The sequence below is a fragment of the Hippocampus bargibanti genome, linkage group LG03, assembly GCF_051943395.1.
Source record: "Hippocampus bargibanti isolate YZ-2025 linkage group LG03, ASM5194339v1, whole genome shotgun sequence".
Taxonomy (NCBI): domain Eukaryota; kingdom Metazoa; phylum Chordata; class Actinopteri; order Syngnathiformes; family Syngnathidae; genus Hippocampus; species Hippocampus bargibanti.
In genome coordinates this window covers 11619250-11633608 of record NC_142736.1, presented here as the reverse complement: position 1 = coordinate 11633608, position 14359 = coordinate 11619250, and the positions used below count along the sequence as shown (strand labels likewise).

The following is a 14359-nucleotide window of genomic DNA, read 5'->3' as shown; positions in this document are numbered from 1 at the left end:
CTCGCCCTCAGATGTTCTCGAACGATCCGTTGTCGGCTCCTGAATAAGCGCCGAACTTCCAGGTTGGCGCATGGCGATATCGGCATGAATTAGCCGTGCTTTCTCGCATAAAACAGCTTTACTCACGCTGTCGCCGGATAGCTGCTTTTCGTTAATCCAAATTAACAGAAGATTTTCAACTTCTTCGATTGCCCGAGACTTTGAGAGCACGGAAACACCTTTTGCAACAGACGCACCTTTGATGGCATTTCTGTTCCGGAGAATAGTAGCAATGGTTGACTTAGCATAGCCGTGGTCGGCCACTAAATCACACAAACGCACACCTCGTTCGTGTTTTTCAATGATCTCCTTCTCAGCGACTGTGATTTTATTTTGTGTCTTCTTGGGCTGAACACGACCCTGTGGTGGTTTTTTTTTTGGTCCTATCATAGTAAAATTATCAGCAAAAAGCTCCAAGGAGGCGATCGACGTGTGCATTCAATGAGAGGTGGTGTGGAAAGTAGCGCCGGCTGGCGCGCTGTTCGGTCGTGTGCTTCCGCCGAAGATCACTCCGCCAGATCTGAAGGTCGTGTGCTTTGATGGTCTTCCGCCGAAGATTATTCCACCAGCCGTGGTGGGTATCATGAAAATAATGCGTATTTTAAGGTTTAATTTTCATAAATTTTACGTTCGTAAGACGAAAAGTTCGTAAGATAAAGTGTTCGTAAGTTGAAGTCTCACTGTAAGTGGTCCCTCTAATAAACTCATTCCGGACCCTATTCAACATGGTCACTCCCAAAGAAAACCTTCACATCTTTATCTCTGGTCCAAACATCATAGCTGGTCTCACCGCCGTTTTATACACCTTTCCTTTCATCCTAGGTGAAACCCTTCTATCACGCATCAGACCTGACATTTTTCACCAGCCGTTCCAGCCTGCCTGGAAACGCTTCTTCACCTCTTTTCCACATTCTCCATTGCTCTTCACAATTGACCCCAATTACTTATCATCCTGCACCTTTTTCATCTCTTCTCCCTATAGAATCAGTCTTGTACTTGGGTCCCTCTCATTCACACACATATATCCCGTCTGGCTGCGACTGATTTTCATTCCTCTCCTTTCCAGAGCAAACCTCCACCTCTCTAGTTTCTCCCCCACCTGTTCCCACCTCTCACTACAGATCACAATGTCATCTACCAACATCATCGTCCAAGGAGATTCTTGTCTCACATCGTCTGTCAGCCTGTCCATCATCTTAGTGAATAAGAAGGAGCTCAGAGCTGACCACCGGTGGAGTCACAACTCCACCTTTAATTCCTCCGTCACACCGACAGCACACCTCCCAACTGTCTTCCAGTCATGATACATGTCTTGCACCGCTCTGACATACTTTTCTGTCACTCCAGACTTCCTCATGCAATGCCACAGCTCTTCTCTGGGCACCCTGTCGTACGCTTTCTCTAGATCTACAAAGACACAATGCAATTCCTTCTGACCTTCTCTGTACTTCTCTATCAGCATTTTTAAAGCAAACACTGCATCTGTCGTACTCTTTTTTTTTGGCATGAAGTCATTCTGCTGCTCACAAATGTTCACTTCTGCTCTTAGTCTCGCTTCAACTACTCTTTCCCCAAAGTTTCATTGTATGGCTCATTAAATTTATTCTTCTGTAGTTACTACAACTCTGCACTTCTCCCTTGTTGTTAAAAATGGGCACCAGTACACTTTGTCTCCATTCCCCAGGCATCTGCTCACCATCTAAGATCTTGTTTGACCATCCAGTCAGAAACACTACTGCTACCTCTCCGAGGTACTCCCATACCTCCATTGGTAAACCATCAAGCTCGAGTGTCTTTCCACCCATCATCCTCTTAAACGCTCTCCTCGCTTCATCCTTGCTAATCTTTGCTATGTCATGGTCCACAACAGTCACATCATCTACTCTTTGTTCCTTCTCATTTTCCTCCTTTATCAATTTTTCAAAATAGGCTTTCCATCTTGCCATCATCACCTGTTAATACAGTACCATGTCTATCCTTAATCACCCTAACCTGCTTCAGGTCCTTACCATCTTTGTCGCTCTGTGCCGCCAACATGTAAAGACCAGTCTCTCATTCCTTGCTGTTCAGCATCGCATGCAAGTCGTCGTAGGCCTCTTTGTTTGCCACCCTTACTTTCAATGTGCGCTGTATCTCGGTGTACTCCTGTCCACTCTCTTCCGTCCTCTCAGTGTCCCAATTCTTCTTTGCTAACCTCTTTCTCTGTATGCACTCCTGCACCTCCCCATTCCACCACCAAGTCTCCTTATCTACTGTTCTTCCAGTTAATACACCAAGTTTCCGAGCTGTCTTTCTGATTACATTCGCTGTAGTTTGCCAGTCATCTGAAAGGACTTCTTGCCCACCCAGTGCTTGTCTTAAGTCCTTCCTAAAAGTCATGCAACACTCTTCCTTTTTCAACTTCCACCATTTTGTCCTCAGTTCTGCCTTTGGTTTCTTCATCTTCCACACTACCAGCGTCATTCTACACACCACCAACCTATGCTGTCTGGCTACACTCTCACCAACCACTACTTTGCAGTCACTGATTTTCTTCAGATGGCACTGTTGATACAAAATGTAGTCTACTTGTGTACTCCTGCCTCCACTCTCATAGCTCACCTAATGTTCCTGTCTCTTCTGAAAGAAAGTATTCACAATAGACATTTCCATCCTCTTAGCAAAGTCAACCACCAGCCGTCCTTCAGCGTTCCGCATCTGGAGTCATAACCTTCCCATCACGTCCTCATCATCTTTGTTTCCTGCGCCAACATATCCATTGAAGTCTCCACCAATTACTAGGGATGTTCTGTATGAGTTAATCAAAGTCCAACCAAAACGTCTCCTTCCCACCAAATCACATCGTACTTGTGGGGCAAACCCACTAACAGCATTTAAAATGACACCTTCAATTTCTATTTTTACCTCTAAGACATTCCTGACAAACTTATCTTTCAAGAGAACACCAACTCCATTTCTCTTTTTGTCTATACCATGATAGAACAACTTGAACCCTGACCCTAAGCTTCTAGCTTTGCTCCCTTTCTACCTGGGCACAATAAGACACTGGCTTGTGTCCCCGTGTGGTTATGTGGAAAATCAATACATGCTGTACAATATAGAGACTCTTATGAATGGATCTGCAATAGCTTCTGTTAGTTGGGCTCTTGCTCGAAGAATTATGTTCTACATACTTGGCAATAAAGATGATTCTGATTCTTATCATGAAGACCAAATTCACAACTTTAATATAGAAAGTACAAGTGTCTGAAACTCATGACAAAACGTTACCGGACACCAGGGCAGACAACTCTAAAAAGTTGCCTGCCTGGCCATAAAGATGCCTGCCCCATTTTTCACAACTTGAAAGACAATAAGACAACTAATTGCAAAAAAACCATTGTTGCAAAGTATTAAGGATTGTTTTTATTAAGGTTGTACCAAGCACAAATGCTGCCTTGCTTAATTTATCGTAAATATCCCTGGCTGATGATTTTGCTCCAGTTGTCGTTTGTCCATACACTGTTCGGCATTTTGCACAATGCAATGTTTGCGTTGCGTCGTCTGCTACAACCCACGTGAACTCCTCTTTCCATGATGCTTTTAATGTACGTTCAATTTCTAAGCGCCTTTCAAAACTCTCAGGTACTCTTTACAGTCACGGTATAATGTACGTTTACGTTTTGTAGCGTCATAAATTTTGTTAGCCTTTTTTGAATCTTTCTTCTGGGGCTGAGGTTCTGTGCATCTACTTTGGAAAATGATATGCAAATGCTCGACCGACCTTGTAACGCTTGGGAAGGATGGAAGCACGAAGCAGGCTTCTGATTGTCTGCTGTGCCGAGTATGCAAATTGCCAAACAAACCGAAATTCCGACATTTCCAAACCGAATGAAGATTTCGAAATCTTTGTTCAAACGTTTGCTTTAAAGGACAACCGACGCCTTCGGACAAGTTGTGTCCATAATTGGTAAAATCGCTTCAAATGACTTCTACTGAGCGTATTTTACAAAGATTCCACCGCATATAGCTATATTTTACATTTTAAGACTCGCGCTGAACATTCAGGAAGTCTTGTTTTAAAGTTGGTGACGATTCCTGACGTCACGTCATGGAAGGAACGCCCCTTACCGAGAAAGGACACACAATGCATTTTGCGGTACTTTGTTTGGTCTGAAAAGTTCGTGTTGATCCGTGTTGATGGCGAAATTAGAAGGAAAATACATAACACGATGGTGAATCGTTGTGTGTTGCACGAAGACTACTATTTGATATTTACTGACACATATTCCCAGGAGACAAATCAGCCCATTTCCACGGAGCTCTGGCGCCATCTTCTGGTGCTACATTTCTGTCCAGATGCCTCAAAATGACACAGAATAAATTATTTAATCAATTGCAAACATGTAAGCTTTCCTCTTCAGAACTACAGTAAAGTCTCGTTATATCGATATTCAAAGGAGTCCGAAAAAATATCGATATAACCGGGACTATCGATACATCCGACGCTGTTTGCATGTAATTTTGTCCGTGCGTGCATAGAAATAGTATCGATATAACCGGGACTATCGATATATCCGACTTTACTGTATTTGAATCATATTCATAACTGGATAAGTAACAAGAAAGCATTTTCTCCGAATCTGAAGCCATTGTTTTGATTCTCGAGCAAGGCAACCCGTCAATTTGAAGTAGTTTTCAGACACTTTCATTTTCATTGGTGTTTTGCATTTGACAAAAAATAGCATCCAGCGTGTTTTTGGTATTTTAGAAACCAAAAAGTGGTGTCGGTTGTCCTTTAAGATTTGTATATATATTTTTTTTTCTTGAAGAACTTGTCGGCAACCCGGGCTGAGACGTTTTGTAAGTTGTACGCCCAACGGAAAAGTTGCACGCCCTGGGGTCTGGGCAGACACTATTTCAGACACTAAAACTACCATTGGTTAACTCAAAGCAGTATGCAGACCGCTTTGGGCTCACACGGGATGCCGTCTTTCTTACTTTCTGGTCTTTATATTATATTTAATACAGATAAGAAATTGGGTCTTATGTGTAAATATAAATTATGATTATGGATTCCAGATATCCATTGAAGTCCAGTACCTGTCATGTGATACCAAGGATCCAAATATGGAAATTAAATGTATGGCTACATAGTTTGTTGCCAATTTTGTGAATTTTAAAATTCATCACCTCTTTCCATCCATTCTCATGTCCAAAGGCCCATCCTTGCTGAGCGAAAAGCCTCTTTCTGCATCATCCATCTGCATGGAAGAGCAGCCGGCATCCAAAAGCACTGCATCAATACTGCCTGCTTCAAAGTTGATGGTTGAGAGCAGGGCTTCAAGCTCGCTGAATAGTCCAAGTAAAGGTTTTACCCGGCCACTAAAGAAAAGGGATCATCAGTTAATTGTGCATTAGTATTGAATTTTCTGTTGTTGTTTTTTTATGACAGCGATGTCTTTAATAACAACGTGGTCAAATAATAGGGTCCATGGCTGTTTTCAATCACGATGAAATAACATAAGGTGCAGTGTTAAAAAGTATACAGGAGCAGTGGTTAAGTAGCAATTAGTGAAATGTGTATATATTCAGAGATACTGTAACAAAATGCATGCTCCAAGATCTAAAACATTTTCTACTTACACCACAAGGCATTTCTCTCAAATGTTCTTCACAAATTGGTTCAAATTTTTGTTATGTGGGCATTTATCCTTTGTCAAGATAATCCATACCGCCTTACAAGTGTGGCATTATCAGGATGACGATAAGATAACATGATTTTTACACAAGTGCACCTTAGCCTGGTTACAAGAATAGGCCACTATAATATGTGGGGTTTTCCTATGTTGTGGATGTCTTTTGGGGTCAAAAAACCAGTCACTTTCACTCCCGTCCTATTCCATTCCCAGAGAGAAAAATTCCAATCTCACCCCTAAACCACAGTTAAAAAAATATATACAATTCAGTCCTATCGCACTCTGTCAGAGATATGACAGTCAGACACCGTGGACAGAGACTCGGAACCAGACAGATTGTCCCCACTGCCGGCAGGAGACGCAGTCATCAAATGACATACGTCTGAATTCTGCGCCCCTCTGCCAAGCTATTTATTGATAGTATATGTAAATTAAAGTGATAAATTAGTAGAACATAGTTTTCTTGATTATAATGCCACGCCTCTGGGCATTCTGAGCACCAACAGCTGCAAGCAGTAAAACATAGACATTTTAATTGGTTGTCTTTTCCATGAACTGATAAATTTGTAATCTGGCGCTTGTGCAGGATGTTTAAGCCGTAAATAACTTTGGTGAAAAAGGAGTATCTAAAGCCCTAAATTCTGTGCAAGGCCGGACCTTCTAGAATCTAGATGGAGACGACAGTTCACCTTGCCGTGTCTGTTTCACTCAGATTTACTGTGGCCATCTGCGCTTTGACTGTGGGCCCATTGTTTAGTTGGTCAGCAAAGCACGGCACTTTTAAATATGATAAATTCTTATTCTCCATCACGCTCCCAGTGAAAACACCTCCTACACCCATTATAAATGACTCCCGTACTGGTCCCATTCTGGACGTCGCCGTCGCGAGAACTGGTGGTCAGACACAAGAGCGTAGTCAAATAATAGTGACTTGTGACGAATGTCTGTCTTACTATGGCTCGCTTTACGGGGCATCATGTCAAATTTGGGATTGTTTAGAGCACAAGTGTCAAAGAAAAGGACTGGGAGCCAGATCTGTCCCGGCACGTATTCTTCTGTAGCGCACGAAAGCAATTTGAGTATGTCAACTTCCAAGATGCTTGCTATTTTCTAAATCAATTTAAAATTAAAATGGTTGAATGATCCATTATTCTTGATTTAGCATGTCTAAATTAGTTATCTATCTTTTTGTTGTTTGTTGTGTACTGTATGTAACATGCAGCATACAGTCATAACGCCGCTCCGAGAGAAACCGTAACTCCCATGTGGCCCACAACAAAAATAAGTTAGACATCCCTAATATGGGGGGAAGGGGTAAATGGCAAAAACCTTTGGGAAGAAAGTAAAATATTAAGCGGCTACAATAAATAAATGAAGAGGTCTTTTATCAAAATAGATCATTGGTTTGGACTATCCGTTAGTAATCTCACAGTGGAGAAATCTACATTTCAAAGGAGCAAATCAATCAAAATAAGGAAAGGAATGGAAGAAGTAGAAAAACAAAATACAGGACCTAATGTAAAAGCAGCCACTCTCACAGCGCCATCTTCAAGTCCAAACAACAACTCAAAAACTAAAAAAATAATGTGACACAACACAAAAGACAGAGATGGTCATTCAATCTTTAGCACTTTCTGCACCCTCTTTGTTGTATGAAGCAGTTCTAGATGAAAGAGCAGAGTATCAAAGCGTCCGTTTCACAATTGGATCAAGGACGTCATGGTGAAATGTGCACATCTGCTACAAGCTAAATGTTGAAAGCAAACACGAAGCTGTTGCATCCGTTAATCAAAAGAGACTGTCTCACATCTCCTGTAATGAATCCAGTTCAATTCCAAGCCGCGACAGTTCCATATACGCATTGGTGCTCTGCACTGACCCTTGTTTAATAATACTTTTAGGCATACAAAGACATAATTCATGCTGGACTTCAATATACTGTAAGGACAATGTTTATTAACTATTGCTACTGAAACATACATGTTTTTTTGTTACAAAACTAGAGAAGCTTCTGCTGAGTCTACAGGCAGTCAATTTCTTTAATATTTAGCCTCCATAAGCTTTGAGTTACTTTGACCCTAGATTTAATGGGGAAGAAAAACAGCGGCACCCACTTTCCATATTTCTGTTCTTGAACATTTCAAAGATGAACATGAGATTCTTTGGGAGCCTTGTATCTGCATCACCTATTCCATTAGGACTTTCCAATAACTGACAGAGCAAAGCCATGTACATTCAGTCAGTTACTCATGCAAGCACGGTGAAATCCTTCTGCCACACACATGAAAAATTCATGTGACCTTTTAACATTGTGTGATCAAAGAAGATGGCACAAGAAAGCAACAGGAGTAATAATCTTAATATTAAAAGTAAGAAAGAAAATCTCTCTGTATCTTTTAACATTTTGCCAGTGGTTCTGGCAATACTGTCTCATCGGAAAGGTGAATTCAAACAATTCTGCCCGTATTCAATAGAACAGGGGTCGGTAATATTTTTGACTAAGAAAGCCATAAAAATAAAATATTTAGAAATGTTTTTCAGTGAGAGCCACACGCCCACACACGGGCGTGCGCGCACATACAAACACACCCACGCAAACACGTACGTGCCCCCACTTTTCAACAAAATATCAGAGTGCATTATTTAAAATAACTTTGTGATAGTACTCACTGTTAACATGACTGGTTTTCCGTTCCTCGTGATTGATGAAAATCCAGGCAAACGATCGGAATGAAATTCAACTTGCCGGTCCAGAGGCGAAGTTACTGCTTGCTAGCCTGCACACGGCTCATAAGCTTCCACACTTGCTATCTGCAATATACTTCTCGCAGAAGTATGTTGATGCTAACGTTAACATGGGGCTTGTTAAAATGTCATTGAAATTCGACTGGCACCGATGGTATTGTTTCATTGCAAATTAGAATCAGAACATTTTGTCTCCTCAAAGGCTAATGCTCCGGTGCATTCAAGCTGAAGTGCACTTGTTGGGCTCATTTAAAGGTGCGTTTACCTGTTTCAACATGACGGCCAGTTTCATCCAATCAAAATGGCGCTTTCGGGCAACCTAGGTCAGTGTCATCCAGTCAAAATTGCGCATTCCGCCAACTGCAGCCCCAACGGCAAATGAACGGCGAAAAAAACAGAATATGTATTTAGTTTTATCGGCGGGCCATATGCAATCATCAAAAGAGCCATATATGGCTCGCGAGCCATAGGTTCTTGACCCCTGCAATAGAACAATTGATACTAAAGCAAATTATTTCAAATACTCATCCTGTTTTGTGAAGGCTGCACTATTTTTTGACGACTGTTGTGTTGTCAACACCAACAAGCATTTGATTTTCCATTCAAAAAGTGGGTGTGGCATATCATGTCACTTATGGCCACAGCTTCGGAGCATGTAGTTGAGTATGGGAACGTAGTACTATATTTTCTGAACTATACTTTTGCTCCATTAGTACCATCCACAGACAATGAAGGTTTTTGATTCTATTTTTGTTTAATCTTTCTGTGCATCACTTTGCAGCACTGTTTGTTTATGTTGCCGATAAGCTAAGTGAAATTGAGACGCGAGTATCTCAAAGAAGCCAAAGACGCTATTTCATGCAAACATTTTTGTTGCTATGCTGTATCCTAGCAACCTGAAGTTACAAATTCAGAAATGGTGCTGTTTTCTATGAGGAGAATTCCACCTGCACACAAAAACTAATTTTATTACCATCTACATCATGTTTTTAAATTGCTGATGGGCTTCTAAAAATATGCAAAACAGTTACATAACATCTTTAAATGATTCATTTCTTTATGTGTTCGAGACAGTGTTGGATACATAAATGTCTTATGTAAGGTCTTTTATTATTAAAAAGGCCAAGTTATATTAGTGTATGTGCCAAGGTCCAAGTGTGGATCCGTAATTACTTAAGAGTTCTGAACTATTTATGGTTGTATCACCTTACTATATTTTTCTGGGTGCCCCTAGGGGATCAACTTGAGAAGAATGTGTTGTTCAAAGAGATCATACTAGAACATACAAATGAGTCATTCAAAGTTACTGTACAATAAAATATATTGTTGAAAACAAAAAACATTTTGGGGAGGCTAATCAAAAGCCAACACTCTACAGCCTGAAGACAATTGTGTTCTAAATACTGCTTCTCCTCACAAATCATGCCAGAAATACTCCCTTGTGTTGACCTGCTCCGTTGCGTTACCTGCGTCACTGAAGCCTAAGACAAGATGCTGATTGATTGCTTTCAGCAGGGGACCAGTGATGAAAATATCTTCAATCCAAGGAAAGAAAAAAACAGACGGTTATAAACATAGAACACGCAGAAATACACCGGTGTACAAGTGCTTGTTCAAATTTTCAATTTGTCCTTCCTCAGTCCAAGCTAAAAAAGTATATATGTGGCCAGTCTACACAATAGACTATGGGCAAAAATAAATGTAATCAAAACTCTCCCACTCGCGCACATCAGACAAAACAGCAATAAATATCATGTTGTATTTCTATTCACTATTGGAGGCCTTGAACAGATGAGTTTTAGCTTTAATTCTCAGCTGAATTTTAATTGTTTATTCAACGCTATCAATTAAATCAAAATCAGAATCATCTTTAACCGGTTAGTTGCTCTTTTAAAGGTTAAATAAAATATTTCAAAAGGTTGTTCCACAATGTTAGCATGTTACCACGGGGGGAGGAGAGATTGGGGGTGTCAGTTGCATTTGTCAGGCTGTCATTTGTCAGTTGCCAATGGCCTGCCCACGTGTTTGTCATCGTCAGTCTATCATTATTTCAAGCTGACCAAATAGTGATCCTCAGTTTGTCATTCCATAATTGTTACTGTAATCGTCCTTCCATTAATGCTAAATGACAGTTTGTCAGCACTTTTTTAGAACTACAGTGATACCTCAGTTTACAAACTTAATTGGTTCCCAGAAAGCGTGTGTAAAGCGAAAAGTTTGCCCGCCAAACATTTATTTTCCATAAGAATGTCATGATCTGGTTGGCGACCAACGGGGGGCGCTGTCGGCCCCGCCTGCACCTGCATAGGTGCTGGTCGTTTCCAATCAGTGACACTCAAAAGGACCCCCGGCATGACCATTCGGTGTCGGGTAATTGTTAAATGTCACTGTATGCTGTTGAACACATTGTATGCTGTTGTATGCAATTGTATGCATTGTGTGCAGTGCATGTGTTTGTTTAATCTTGGCGGACTATTAATCTTGGTTTTCTTTTGATACTTTGTATTTTTTTTCCAGTCAGAAGATTTTGATGTTTTAGATTTTGTTCCTGCTGACTTTATTTTAATACAATTTGTCAAACACAACCTCCTGCTCCCTCCTGCCTGCTTTTTGGGATCTGCACCCGCCATCACCACCTTGCTAAACGTGACAAAGAAACCATTAAAATGAAAATAATCCTTTCCCAGGTCCCCATGAAACATAATTTTGTACTAAACAAGCCGTAAAACTACACAAAATATACATTATTTTATGTATAATAAATGTGCTATTGTATTGTAATTAAAGAAATAAACTGTACCATATAATAAAGTCGTTTTATTTACCTTTGTGATAGTCGTTGATGTAGTGTCCACTTGATGATGTCCTAGAGAAGTTGTTGTGCTTTCTCGGGGATAATATCCTCACTCACACGTTCCCCTGCGAGCTGCTTTTCGTTAATCCAAATCAACAGAAGTTTTTCAAACTCTTCTATTGCCTGAGACCATTGCTTAAATAACACAGAAAAACCCTGAGTCACACGTAGCAATGGTTGACTTAGCATACTGGTACTGGGACGCTAAGTCACACAAACGCACATCTCATTCGTGTTCATCGATTATCTCCTTCTTCTGTTCGACCGTAATTTTCTTTTGTGTTCTCTTCGGCTTAACACTAGCCTGTGGTGGTGTCTTTTTCTGTCCAATAATAGCAAAAGTACTTCCCTCGATAGCAAACCACGTCTGCACTCGAACGGGCGAAGAAAAACTAGTCCGTCAGCCACTGTGGTGCTGTTCGACCGTGTGGTTTGGTGTTCATCTGTCGAAAACTAGTCCACCAGCCACCGTGGCGCTATGTGGTTTGGTTCATTTGTCGACAACTAGTTTGTTTGAATGCCAAAATTATATTCTCGCGAATTTAATGTTTGTAAGGCGAAAAGTTTGTAGGATAAAGCGTTCATAAGGAAATTTGGTTTTTGTGATAGTGCATGAACCGTGAAACAGGACATTGATCACATGAAAACTAAATGCAGGGATACATCTGGGAAATAAAAACATGTCTGAAAAGGGGCCAAATTTTAAACTGTATGGGCTCGATTTAACAAGATTTCCAAAGTATACAAAATATTTTGAAATACACCACAATACATTCACATACCAGTGAATGTATATGTACAATTTTTGAAACCAGAAAAGCCTAGTCATATGTCGGGGTCCAGATCACTGCGCATGCGCAGTAAGCTGTCTGCATTTCCGCTTGTTAGCGTTTTTTTTATCATTTCAAATAGTATACAGCGTACTACAAATTGTAGCCACAAGCCACTGTCTTATTGTACCGGTCCCAAGCCCGGATAAATACAAGGGTTGTGTCAGGAAGGGCATCCGACGTAAAAAAATTGCCAAAACAAATATGTGAATCAAACCTCTGAATCCCATACGGCAGGGGTGTCAAAGTCATTTTTTGCCGCGGGCCACATTGTAGTTATGGTTTCCTCTCGAGGGCCGTTATGAATTTGGGGAACCCATTAGAATGTTTAAATCCCTTCAAATATTACATATAGAGCACACAGCAAATTAATGAATAACTCGTTTTCAAATATTAAGTCAACAATAATGACTTTTATTGTGGTTGACATCCAAAAATATGAAATTTTGGCTCAGATTTTAGCTGTCATCATGGAATTTAACAAGTTTGATTTGCTTTCACGGGCCGAAAAAAATGATGTGGCAGGCCGGGTTTGGCCCGCGGGCCTTGACTTTGACACCTGTGCCATACGGGATCGGTCGTGCCCTGGGTTAACAACGGCCGCCATTGGTATTGTTGACCTTCAGGGTGACAGTGGAAAATTGACTACTGTTGGTCGAAGAAGGAGAGGAGGGAGGTGTGCCCGGAGGAAAAGAGAGAAATGGAATGCCAAGAGTATAGAACCAAGAGTAGGAACTTTGAATGTAGGAACAATGAAAGGTAAAGGTAGAGAGCTGGTTGACATGATGCAGAAAAGGAAGGTAGACATACTGTGTGTCCAGGAGACCAGGTGGAAAGGGAGCAAATCTAGAAGCTTAGGGTCAGGGTTTAAGTTTTCTATCATGGTGAGGAGAGAAAGAGAAATGGAGTTGGGGTTATCTTAAAAGAGGAGTTTGTTAGGAATGTCTTATAAGTAAAAAGATTATCTGATAGAATGACGAGTCTGAAGCTAGAAATTGAAGGCGTGATGTTCAATGTTGTTTGTGGGTATGCCCCACAAGTAGGATGTGAGCTGGCGGAAAGGAGAAATTTTGGTTGGAATTTGATGAAGTCATACAGAACATCCCGAGAAGTGAGAGGGTTGTAATTGGTGGAGACCTCAATGGACATGTTGGCGCTGGAAACAAAGACGATGAGGAGGTGATGGGCAGGTTTGGACTCCTGATTAGGAACGCTAAAGGACAGATGGTGGTTGACTTTGCTAAGAGAATGGAAATGGCTATTGTGAATACTTTCTTTTGGAAGAGACAGGAACATAGGGTGACCTAGAAGAGTGGAGGCAGAAGTACGCAGGTACATTATATGTTGTGTCAACGGCGCCATCTAAAGGAAATCAGTGACTGCAAAGTACTGGTTGGTGAGAGTGTAGCGAGACAGCATAGGTTGGTGGTGTGTAGGATGACGCTGGCACTGAGGAAGATGAAGAAACCAAAAGATGAAGTGAGGACAAAATGGTGGAAGTTGAAAAAGGAATAATGTTGCATGACATTTAGGAAGGAGGTAAGACAAGCACTGGGTGGGCAAGAGGTCCTTCCAGATGACTGGCAAACTACAGCGAACATAATCAGAGACACAGGTCGGAAAGTACTTGGTGTATCAAGTAGAAGAAAGGTAGATAAGGGGATTTGGTGGTGGAATGGGGAGGTGCAGGAGTGTATACCGAGAAAGAGGTTAGCAAAGAAGAAGTGGGACACTGAGAGGATGGACGAAAGTAGACAAGGAGATGCAGTGCACGGTTAAAGTAAAGGTGTCAAAGGCCAAACAAGAGGCCTATGATGACTTGTATGCTCGGCTGGACAGCAAGGAAGGCGAGACTGATCTTTACAGTCTGGCGAGACAGAGAGACAAAGAAGGTAAGGACTTGCAGCAGGTTCGGGTGATTAAGGATAATGATGGCAATGTATTGTACAGGTGCCAGTAGTGTGATGCCAAGATGGAAAGAGTACTTTGAAGAATTGATGAATGAGGAAAATGAGAAGGAACAAAGAGTAGAAGATGTGACTGTTGTGGACCAAGATGTAGCAAACATTAGCAAGGATGAAGTGAGGAGGACGCTGAAGAGGATGAAGGGGGGAAAGGCACTCGGGCCTGATGATTTACCAATCGAGGTATGGAAGTGTCATTGAGAGGTGGCGGTGGTGTTCCTGACTGGGTTATTCAACAAGATCTTAGAT

General features: G+C 41.2%; 1 protein-coding gene across 3 annotated transcripts in view; it reads right to left on the bottom strand.

Annotated features, from left to right (window-relative positions):
• mettl15 (methyltransferase 15, mitochondrial 12S rRNA N4-cytidine) overlaps positions 1-14359 on the bottom strand; it is an 80489-nt gene that overhangs the window by 18228 nt on the left and 47902 nt on the right. For 2 of the 3 annotated variants that reach the window (XM_088993223.1, XM_088993225.1), the window contains one exon: positions 5212-5403. The exons of the other annotated variant lie outside the window; for it this stretch is intronic. In XM_088993223.1, the coding sequence (XP_088849349.1) occupies positions 5212-5403 (192 nt within the window). The remainder of the gene's footprint in view (positions 1-5211; positions 5404-14359) is intronic. 3 annotated transcript variants of the gene reach the window in all.